This window comes from Micromesistius poutassou (genome assembly GCF_964030765.1).
Source record: "Micromesistius poutassou genome assembly, chromosome: 19".
Classification (NCBI taxonomy): Eukaryota; Metazoa; Chordata; class Actinopteri; order Gadiformes; family Gadidae; genus Micromesistius; species Micromesistius poutassou.
Window position 1 is genome coordinate 356,700 of NC_140289.1, and position 11,954 is coordinate 368,653.

At 49.6% G+C, this 11,954-nt stretch overlaps 1 protein-coding gene across 1 annotated transcript in view; it reads left to right on the forward strand.

Moving 5' to 3' along the window:
- Positions 1 to 3,851: 3,851 nt before the first annotated feature.
- LOC311364201 (delta(14)-sterol reductase LBR-like) overlaps positions 3,852 to 11,954 on the forward strand; it is a gene marked incomplete at its 3' end in the record, with an annotated part of 9,249 nt that continues 1,146 nt past the window's right edge. The window contains exons 1-6 of the mRNA XM_084484212.1: positions 3,852 to 3,961; positions 6,920 to 7,094; positions 7,389 to 7,619; positions 8,728 to 8,796; positions 10,697 to 10,874; positions 11,203 to 11,399. Coding sequence (XP_084340338.1) covers positions 3,957 to 3,961; positions 6,920 to 7,094; positions 7,389 to 7,619; positions 8,728 to 8,796; positions 10,697 to 10,874; positions 11,203 to 11,399 — 855 coding nt within the window. The 5' untranslated portion in view covers positions 3,852 to 3,956. The remainder of the gene's footprint in view (positions 3,962 to 6,919; positions 7,095 to 7,388; positions 7,620 to 8,727; positions 8,797 to 10,696; positions 10,875 to 11,202; positions 11,400 to 11,954) is intronic.

Here is an 11,954-nt window from a genome sequence, read left to right on the forward strand (position 1 = left end):
ATAGATAATGAAATGCTCTGGTATTTATTCTGCGGCCTATCGTCAGAGGAGGTTGTTGAAGGGGTACACTCTGGAGAGAAGGGGTACTCTCTGGAGAGAAGGGGTACACTCTGGAGAGAAGGGGTACACTCTGGAGAGAAGGGGTACACTCTGGAGAGAAGGGGTACGGAGACCAAACGATCCGAATCACTCCACAAAGTCGCCTTTTTCTTGTTTTTCTCTGTCCGTTTTACCTGATCTATCTGAGTCCTCACGGGGAAAGTATATGGTTTTCACATGGTTTCCTCTATCTGTGATACGAGATGGTTTGTGCCTTGTTCTGAAGTCTAACATGTTGAAGATTTAAATGACTAATGTTGATATAGGGACACATTATCTTTGTTGATTCGTTGTCCACTCTTTCCCCGTCTCTGCATCACCTTCCTGCTTTTATATAGTTCATTTATTTATGTAAAACGGCGACTTTGCGTACTGTTTGACACCGGGGAGTTGAAACTGGAGGGGTCGCTTGGAACGCTAGCGGGCTCATTCGGACCCGGCTACAAACCCCGGGCTCCTATGAACCCTGAACCCTGTGGGACATCAAACCCTCCTCCTAGAGAGCAGACCAACACCTCGGATTATTATGGGATGTGGACAGCGTCGGCAGAATCCACGGGAGCGTTTGCGGTCAGAAGAAGATGTAATCATCCACATTGTAGGCTACCATACTGTTGTCATGTTACCTAGACTTTTCTTACATGCTAACATTGTTTTGTTTGAATAAAAAAATAAAAAAATGCAATACACGAACAACCGTGTTGGATGGATCTTGAGCCCCGAAACATTTTCCCTCAGCCCCGATGTGATTCAGCTGTGGAGAGGAAAGGCATGTCAGTGTAGCCTAATGATAAAAGTTAAGGCTGACTCTGTACACAATGCACAACTTGTTGTTAGGAATTCTAACAATCGATAGCTAGAAAGGCCCTAGATGGCTAAAATAACAAGAACAAGTTACATACAGAGCCATAAAAGCACTCCAGTCACTGCCTAGAGGCTTAAAGTTCTTAACAATATTACTTATTAACAATATAGAGAGGAAGCTGAGGAGAGAGAAAAGGATGGAGAGGAGAGTTCACAAGACAAAGTCACGGTACTGACACACACATGGAAGAAACTTTACATGTAGTTACCGTGACCTTCGTGTCAAGAAATTAACAGTTATGTGCCGTTTCATCCACTAAGCTGCAAACCTGTACAATTGTTAAGTGATTTTAATCCTTGGAGCAATCTCATGGGATAAAATTAGGGTATTCTCACATGCAAACACTTTTTATTTTATTTTGTCGGGAGAGATTCCCCTGGGGAACTTTACCTTAAAGTTTAGGGGCTCTGCCCCCAAGGTTTTCATTTGCCAAAGCCGCCCCTGTAAACGACCGGACGCTCGTTATTCATTTCCTGTGATGTGTGGGTGTTTGAAGAGGTGCTGGTTTTGGGGGCGTTGATACCACCGTACTAGTAAACCTCCTGAGGGCGCCAGTAGCTGCTGCTCTGTCACGCCACATCTGCAGCTGCTGAGCCGAGGCGAGGCGCTGTGCGTGAGAGCGGAACGCGCTTCCTCTGTCGGCCTGACCGCTATGGGGGACTGTTGATCCCCGGCCGTGAGCTGGTGTCCACAGTCAGGACCAGAGAGCAGGGACAGAGCGGGGAATACGTTCGAGGTGTCGCGTTGAGGTCTTACTGAGTAAAGCGTGCAGTACTGCAGATGGAGTTCATTTGAGGTTTTGGTTACGTTGGCAACAGGCGGGCTTTTTGTGCAGGAAGCTGTGCAGGAAGAGCGTAGTGAACGACGCAGCACTCATGCACCAACATACATGACCTTCATGCAGCGAACTCGCATGCACCCAAACAAACAATAGTGCACCCTCATACACCCATGCACCCTAACATGCACCCATGCATAAACGAATGCACCAAGACATACATGCATATTTGTCATCGTTTCATCGTTTCATTTCATTATTCAAATCTTATTTATGATCGACATCGTGTAATAAATGGTTATAACTGTTATACAAGTCAGTCGGACCCCAGTAAACCAAGAAGACTTGACTTGTTTACAACCAATCCGGCCTCTGGTTATAAATCCTACGTCCACCAATGAGATCGCAGAACAGTTTGAATTGAACACTGCGCCGACCAATCAGCGGCCTTCGCGCCATGAAGCTACTGGCGGACTCCTCGGTTAGGGAGGGAGATCTCGCTCTTACGTCAACGTTGGACGAGACGGCGTTTTTAAATTAATTTCCCACTCTTTATGTATCGTTTCGGCCGTAAAAGGATCATAAATAGTATTTTATTCTGTGTGAAACGCGTCACATAAAGGTGAGTTAACTTCTGCTTTTGCACGTTTTTATTTCTTCCCGGTTGCGCTTCGGTTCGCCCTCTTTGTTGGGGAATAAGAGCTTAACTGACGCTGACGGGGCGCCGTCTATTCCCCGGGCGACTAACGGGTTTTCACAGAGCGCGCTCCGTCTATTTCCCGGACGACTAACGGGTCTCTATAGAGAGGGCTGCGTCTAATTCCCGGGGGACTAACGGCGTTTCAACGGACCGGGCTCCGACTACACTCTGGCGGAGTAACTTTTTGACAACACAACGGTGTTTCCTTTAAATAAACCGCGTTATGTGTTGCATCACCGCCACTGACATTAGCACTTTACCTGGGAAGCGAGTGTGCCTCGTCCCACTACGTGGCTGAACCCGGTCCACGTCTGACCCCGTCCTTGGCCGGGTTATTAGGAGATTACCGCCGGGGGATAGACCGTGGACTACTGCGGCTTGGGGAATCGAACCCAGCGGTCACGTTAGTTCATCTAACCCGGACGCTTGGCTCCGGCCCCTTGTGTCGGAACCACCGGTCCATTCATAAATATAAATATGTGTATAAATACAACAGGGAGTAAAAAACGAGTCTTATGCGGCGGAGAGGACGGAGGTCGTCACGCGTTCAAATCCCCAAACCCCGCCGCCGCGGAGAGCCGAACCCGGGTTCGGGGATTTGAACAGGTGGTTCAGTGGGTGATAACGAGTCTCACGGGGGAGAACGTCACGCGGCGGGGTTCGGGGATTTGAACGCGGGACGTTTTCCCTCCCTTGCGCCGCGGTGCCAGACCCTCTGAGGACAGGGGTGGGCTTTGCATTGCGGATAGGCGTGCAGGGTTAATAAGTACCAACTCGGTGTAATCTGTATTATGTGGTCTCTTGATTACGAACCCATACTCCTCCAGATCCAACCACCCTCCAACTACTGCCTGTGTTGATCGAAGCTCAATTCGATGATAATTAAAATCGATCCTCGTTAATTTTAGCTTTTGGTTTTGGACCCATCAAGGTGTATTTAGTGGTATATCGCCCCACCACCAGACCCCGTTGTAATTATTGTTATAAATCCACTGTTAACCACATGGACCCGTGTCTGTTATTTAAAGTCATCATGGGGTTTAACCCCGCCGAGAGTTAAAGATTAGATTCCCACTGCCTCAGTGATTACTGGTCTTTGATTACACAGTTAACATTCACCGCGGTCAAATCCCAATCCCCAAAAACAATTGTACTGGTATAATCCCCATTCCCACCGTCTATTATACTGGTATAATAATCCCCATTGATCTGCAAATGGAAAGTTGGATAATGTATTAAATAACTGCGCGTGTGGTACTTTATCGTAGTCATTTTTGGCGGACTTTACAATATATTCAATTACAATATTAATCCACATGTCACACAGTTATAGTTTCACGTTTCAGTTCCACGCTTCAAAAGGCGGTTTCTCGGTCCGAAAGTGAGAGGCCGCTCCGAGGCTCCTCCTCCCCGCGGGGCGGGCCCGGGGTCAGCTCGGGGCTCGGCCTGACCGGAGCCTTTCCCCGCGGGTCTCGTATGGAAGCGGTCGGGAAGCCTACACCGAGAGCTGCAGCATGGGGTGTGTTTGGTGTGGAATCTCCGCCCCGAGGGCTGCTTGTGAATGGCTTGTCTGGAAGTTAATCTCGGAGTTATTGCTCTAGGGCGTTGTTTCGGTTTCCCCTTTGCGTGATGTTTTGATGTGTTTCAGTGCATGCGTGTGTCTGTCTATCTGTTGGTTGTGTTGTGTTTTTTCAGACCATTGGAATGGGAGGTATTCGTATGCTATGTTCTGCAGTGGAATGTGTGCACTGTGTACTGTGTTGTTGTGTTGATGTGTTGGTTCGAGGTTGTGTCTTTTGGTTGTGTTTTTATCTGCTGGTTGTGTTTTTGAGAGCTGTTCATCTGTCATGGTGGGCTCTACCCCTACATTGACCCAGGCTTCTCTGACTTCCACATGGGGTGCCACCCCCACAGGACACACACTTTAAAACAATAATCCTCAAATCTGAATGGTTTGGCTCTTCCGACAAGCCTTTTTTAAAATATAGCTTTCCAAGAGTAATGATGTGACGGCAGGCCGCATAACCATGGAGCCACTTTTGGTCTGCCCTATCGAGTTCACACATCAAAATAGACCTGGCATAGCTCTAACATCTGCTGCTAGCTCTCCTGGTCTGGAAGCATCATGTTTAAGTGTGTCTTCCCATGGACTCTTGGACTGTCAGCCCAGCAGCTACTGTAGTGAGGAGTACAGGAGTAGAGAGGAGTTGTAACTGCCGCAGTTACATTTACGAGCGTAATATTACATTTTGATGAACATGATTGGTTACTAGTGGGTTTCCTTATATGTGGTAGTTGGTAGGTCTGGTAGTTTGGTAGCCGGTCTGGTGGTGGGTGGGTAGGTCTAGCAGTGGTAGTCCTTGTGGTTGTGGCTGTGGTCTGGTAGTGTGTCTAGTGGGTAGTAGGTCTGGTAGTTGATAGGGATGGGTCAGAATATTCGATTATTCGTTCCCAAGGATCAAAGTCGATTTTTAACATTTGGACCGTTATCATTTTTTCCCATTCAAATAAACAAGAATTAACGGACGGAACTAATGTTGGTTCTGTAGCACTATTACAACACAAACACTGATCACTGTTAAAGTTTGTTTTTTTGTGTTTAAGATATTAAGTGATTTCTTGCAGATGATCCATGGCTGCCTTTGTGAATGTCGGCACACATCGAATAATCGATTATTCGTTCATACCACCCACTGATTATTCGACCATGAAAAATTTGAGTTATTCACATCCCTAGTAGTTGATAGGTCTTGTCGTTTCTAGGTCTAGTAAATGGTCTGGTAGTTTGCCGGCCCAGTAGTGGTAGTCCTGGTAGTTGGTAGGTCTGATAGTTTGCCGGCCCAGTAGTGGTAGTCCTAGTAGTGTTTGGGTAAAGCTGGTGGGGCCATGCGTGTCAGCAGTTCTCCTGGGAGGTGTTGTAGTGACAGCAGCTCCGGACTGCTGAGCTGGCCTCCCTCTGCCTTTGTGTCGCCATACCATAATAATGTGTCAGTGGTTTAACATGGAGGGCCTAGTAACGGTGACGCAATACGTAACCAGTCTGGCTACTGTACAAGGCTGGAGTGATACCTGCTATCGTTTATATAGAGGTAATAATAATAGTATACTATTAATATATAACCAGCTATAATACTAATAGTAATATAAATAACAGAGCTAGCAGGGTGTCTGTCAGTCCAGACCACACCAGCTGGTCCTGGTTCTGGTGTTTTTATGTTATTAATGCTCTTTCTGCACCTGAACCTCTTTCTGCTATAAAACTCTAATCATCAAACCCCTCCTCTGTATTCCATCCTGGTGTTGACGTCAGTGTGTCCCGGTGTTGACGTCAGTGTGTCCTGGTGTTGACCTCAGTGTGTCCTGGTGTTGACCTCAGTGTGTCCTGGTGTTGACCTCAGTGTGTCCTGGTGTTGACCTCAGTGTGTCCTGGTGGTGACCTCAGTGTGTCCCGGTGTTGACCTCAGTGTGTCCTGGTGTTGACGCTGGTGTTGACCTCAGTGTGTCCTGGTGTTGACCTCAGTGTGTCCTGGTGTTGACGCTGGTGGTGACCTCAGTGTGTCCTGGTGTTGACCTCAGTGTGTCCTGGTGTTGACCTCAGTGTGTCCTGGTGTTGACGCTGGTGTTGACCTCAGTGTGTCCTGGTGTTGACCTCAGTGTGTCCTGGTGTTGACCTCAGTGTGTCCCGGTGTTGACCTCAGTGTGTCCCGGTGTTGACCTCAGTGTGTCCTGGTGTTGACCTCAGTGTGTCCTGGTGTTGACGCTGGTGTTGACCTCAGTGTGTCCTGGTGTTGACCTCAGTGTGTCCTGGTGGTGACCTCAGTGTGTCCTGGTGTTGACCTCAGTGTGTCCTGGTGTTGACCTCAGTGTGTCCTGGTGTTGACCTCAGTGTGTCCTGGTGTTGACACTGGTGTTGACCTCAGTGTGTCCTGGTGTTGACCTCAGTGTGTCCTGGTGGTGACCTCAGTGTGTCCTGGTGTTGACACTGGTGTTGACCTCAGTGTGTCCTGGTGTTGACCTCAGTGTGTCCTGGTGTTGACCTCAGTGTGTCCTGGTGTTGACACTGGTGTTGACCTCAGTGTGTCCTGGTGTTGACCTCAGTGTGTCCTGGTGGTGACCTCAGTGTGTCCTGGTGTTGACACTGGTGTTGACCTCAGTGTGTCCTGGTGTTGACCTCAGTGTGTCCTGGTGTTGACCTCAGTGTGTCCTGGTGTTGACACTGGTGTTGACCTCAGTGTGTCCTGGTGTTGACCTCAGTGTGTCCTGGTGTTGACACTGGTGTTGACCTCAGTGTGTCCTGGTGTTGACACTGGTGTTGACCTCAGTGTGTCCTGGTGTTGACCTCAGTGTGTCCTGGTGTTGACCTCAGTGTGTCCTGGTGTTGACACTGGTGTTGACCTCAGTGTGTCCTGGTGTTGACCTCAGTGTGTCCTGGTGTTGACACTGGTGTTGACCTCAGTGTGTCCTGGTGTTCCTCCAGACCAGTGAGGATGCCGCCGTCGCGCTACCAGAACGGGGACACGGTGATGGGCCGCTGGCCCGGCAGCAGCCTCTTCTACGAGGTGACGGTGCTGAGCTACGACCCCCGGGAGCTGCTCTACACCGTCATCTACAAGGACGGCACGGAGCTGGAGCTCAACGAACAGGACATCAAGGTACCGCCGTCACCACGGCAACCACAACATCCTCCCAACACGCATTCCAGCCAGTCGGCTCGAACCAGCCGGAAGTCCATCTTAGGGTTATATCACATGTCCAGCTGGTCCATCATGGGGTTAGATCACATGTCCAGCTGGTCCATCATGGGGTTAGATCACATGTCCAGTTAGTCCATCATGGGGTTAGATCACATGTCCGTCCATCATGGGGTTAGATCACATGTCTGTCCATCATGGGGTTAGATCCCATGTCCCTCTGGTCCGTCATGTGTTCTACTCCCTCCCCTCCAGAGTGCGACCGGGTTCCGGCAGCGCTCTCGCTCGAGGTCCCGCTCGCCCTCGCGGCGCCGCAGCCGCTCGCGCTCCCCGGGCCGGACCACCCGCCGCTCGTCCTCACGGACCGCCGCCGCCGTGGCGACCGCCGCCATCACGGAGAGCGCCCGGAGAGAGAGCGGCCCCGCCTCCTCCTCACGGAGGGCGGAGCGGTTGAAGGAGGTGCTGGAAGTCCGCCTCACGCCCGTGGTAGGACACGCACACACACGCACACGCACGCATGCACACGCACACGCACACATGCACACACACGCACGCATGCACGTGTGTGCGCACACGCACACGCACACTAGGGATGTAACGGTATGAAAATTGAACCTCACGGTTATTGTGACCAAAATTATCCCGGTTTTTGGTATTGTCGCGGTATTTTTAAAAGTGTGTTCAATATGTTCAGAAAGCACTGATAAGCCTACGCAAACTGAAATAGTTTTAAAAAGTGTAACAGTGTTTATATTTATTTATATATTATATTATCAAAAGTGCAACTTTTAAAATCAAAGGAACAAGGGTTCAGCGTGTAAACAGCTTATTCGTCAGGAACATTTACAGTAGTGCAGGTTTAATCCAAACATTCAAGACATAAAGAACAATATGTAAACAATTACTCGCTCTCCGTCTCCCGCCGACACTTCCTCTGCAGATCGCCGTGACAGCGACCTCCTCCTCTCCCCCGCCTTCCCCGCTCAGCTCCCGGCTACAACCCATAGCGGGAGTTGTTTTGTACTTTGACACTTGTGTATAAATACTACTACTACGACGACGACGACTACTACTACTTAAGACAGAGAGATCTGAGATCTGGTTAATTTCCCCGCACATCAGGCTTGAGGGAAGCCCAGGCTGATCGTCCGCTGAACTCCTCTATATATATATATATATATATATATATATATATATATATAACGTAGTTAGTAACTGAATTACTCTATAATAAAAGTAACTAGTTACCAGGGAAAGTAATTATTTGCGTTACTGTAAAAAAAAAAAAAAGTAGCTTTGTAGATGCGTGTGTCGTTGTGGGATGCTTCATTAAATTGGAGTTGCTTACAGATTACAACGGATGTCGACAAAGTCTTTGCTCCTGGACATAATGTTCACTTTACATGCACATTCTTGCCTTTGACCTCAATGAATTTGAAGTAGTGCTTATATCTCCACCTTGAAAATGCCAACTTTTCATTGGATTGCTCCGGACTCGCCATTTCTACTGCTTCATCGAATCTGTTTGGTGGGTGTGTGTGTGTGTGTGTGTGTGTGTGTGTGTGTGTGTGTGTGTGTGTGTGTGTTCGTTCAGCAGGTGTCTGGGCCGGAGGAGAAAAATGGCAGCAACCATGAGAAGAGTGAACACAACGATACCAACCAGGTCAGTAGAGAGAGAGAGAGAGAGAGAGAATAACACTAATAAAATAGAGAGAGCATAACACTAATAAAAGAGAGAGAGAGCATAACACTACTAACAGAGAGAGAGAGAGAGAGAGCATAACACTAATAACAGAGAGAGAGAGAGAGCATAACACTAATAACAGAGAGAGAGAGCATAACACTAATAACAGAGAGAGAGCATAACACTACTAACAGAGAGAGAGAGAGCATAACACTACTAACAGAGAGAGAGAGCATAACACTAATAAAAGAGAGAGAGAGAGCATAACACTACTAACAGAGAGAGAGAGAGCATACACTACTAACAGAGAGAGAGAGAGAGCATACACTACTAACAGAGAGAGAGAGAGAGCATACACTACTAACAGAGAGAGAGAGAGCATACACTACTAACAGAGAGAGAGAGAGCATACACTACTAACAGAGAGAGAGAGCATACACTACTAACAGAAAGAGAGAGAGTATTACTGGTCTTACAGAGAGAGACTCTGCAAGAGACTCTCTCAGTAGCTGGGCTTGGGAAACCCAGCCCTACCAATCAGCTGGGAAAGAAGAGCTACAGTAGAGACTACAGTAGGCCAACACACGTTGGCCTACTGTAGTCATGTTATGGTGCTGGGGGGGGGGTCTGTGTTATAACCATCTGATGCCAGAGTAAAGCCCCTTTTACACATGAAGACTTTACCTGCAATGTCCAAGGAACATTTCCCTTATGGGCTCATGTATGGAAGGGAGCAGGGGTTGATGTTCCAGGATATCTGCAGCGCCAAGTTCCCTGCCAAGACCTAGTGACCTACTGCCAGTATAGTTGTAGAGGGTTCTGTCCGTCTAGCTTAATACGCTAACCAATCACAAGCATCAGCTGAAGACGCCATCTGCTGGACTTTTTTTCCTAGGCCACACGTGAATCGGCGCAAGACGGGAATGTTCCAGAACAACGTCTGCATGTGTGGACAGTTAAAACCTCTTTGTGGTGCGCCTGAAAGGTGATCCCGGTAATTTACCGGGAACTGTGTGAAAGAGGCATACGCCCGCTCCCGGGAAAGAGAGAGAGAGAGAGAGAGAGGAGGACAGGGTACCTCTGGGGGTGAACAGACCTTTGTCAGGTAGCCGACTGGTAACAACAGACCCGGGCTCTGCCGTGGGCCTCCGGGCTCCACGCTGGGCTGGAATGCCCTGAGGTGGGCATGTGAGGGGGGCCTCTCTCTCTGTGTGGAGGTTTAGATCAGCCACGTGGCATTCCAACGCGTTCTGTCTCTCTCTAGTCTCTCTCCTTCTTTTTTTGTCCGACTCCCTCTTCTCTGTGCCTACCTCACACAGGAAGTGGCTGGGCTCTAGCAGCATGGAGACAGGAAGTGTTTGAGCTCTTATCAGTATGGGGACAGAGAGCGACGTGGTACAGCTCTATCAGTACGGAGACGGAGGGAATGCGTTGCATGTGATAGGCATTAGCGTCTGAGTCAGTCAGCACAGCTGTGTGCAACCTAGAAGGCAGAGCTACAACTGGGCACATCCCTGTCTCCACCCCCACCCGTTACTAACAACTGGCACGTTGGAGGGGGACTGTAACGCTATGCTGTTTTTATATCATTGTTTCTATACTGAGAGTACTGATTCATACACGTGTTGTGAAGAAATCATAAACGTATAAAATAGCCAGCGGCGATGGTTTCCCTTGTCCCTCAGGTTACAACCTGTGAAAGACCAACACACCTCCTCTTGTTCCTGGTCAGGGCGACATGTTATTACCAGGTGTTTCAGATGGTGCCACTGTCAGCCAGGGTCTGGTACTGACTGGTTGTGTGATGCTCGTACCAAAAGTGGCTCCGGTTGAATCCAGATCACGCTGCCTGACGGCGGGCTCTCTCCCTGTCTTCCAGAACACGGAGGCCAAGGCAGAACCGGAGAAGAACCAGAGCCAGAGCCGCTACAACCTACGGCGCCGCAAGGACGACAAGGCCGCGGACCCCGCCCCCCAGGAACAGGAAGAGGAAGTGAAGCAGACGGTGGCCCCGCCCACCGCGGGCAGCACCCCCCTGGACTTTGGAGGCAGGATAGGTAGGCTGGAGGGTAAGATGGTGGGGTTTGGGGGGCAGAGGGTGAGGAAGAGTGGGGGAGGGAGGTGGGTTAGAGTGCAGGGAGAGAGAGAGGAGAGGGTGAGTTGATCCGATTTGATTTGAAGACTAACCTTATTCTAACCTAGTGTTGGGACAGTATATCTGCTGGTGTAGGGACAGTATTAAGGGCCTGTCTATCTGCTGGAGTCTGACCTGGGGTAGGGTCAGTATTACGGTCCTGTCTATCTGCTGGAGTCTGACCTGGTGTAGGGTCAGTATTACGGTCCTGTCTATCTGCTGGAGTCTGACCTGGTGTTGTCTCTCCTTAGGGGCCTACCTGTGGCTGCTCTTCCTGCCGTCCTGGGTGCTGTTTGTGATCCTGCAGGTGAACCTGGAGGACCCCAGCCTGCTCAACTTCCCCCCTCCTCTGCCCCCCCTGGAGGCCTTCTGGGACCCCCAGGCCCTGGCCCTGGTCCTGCTTTGGGGCCTCTTCCAGGCCCTGCTCTACCTGCTGCCCGTCGGCAAGGTACGACCGATTCTCTGACTGGTTTACTGGGACTCTCAGTCTTACTGACTGGTTTACTGGGACTCTCTGGTCTTACTGACTGGCTTACTGGGACTCTGGCTCTGACTGGTTTAATGGGACTCTCTGGTCTTACTGACTGGTTTACTGGGACTCTCAGTCTTACTGACTGGTTTACTGGGACTCTCTGGTCTTACTGACTGGCTTACTGGGACTCTCTGGTCTTACTGACTGGCTTACTGGGACTCTCTGGTCTTACTGACTGGCTTACTGGGACTCTGGCTCTGACTGGTTTACTGGGACTCTCTGGTCTTACTGACTGGTTTACTGGGACTCTCAGTCTTACTGACTGGTTTACTGGGACTCTCTGGTCTTACTGACTGGCTTACTGGGACTCTCTGGTCTTACTGACTGGCTTACTGGGACTCTCTGGTCTTACTGACTGGCTTACTGGGACTCTGGCTCTGACTGGTTTACTGGGACTCTCTGGTCTTACTGACTGGCTTACTGGGACTCTGGCTTTGACTGGTTTACTGGGACTCTGGCTCTGACTGGTTT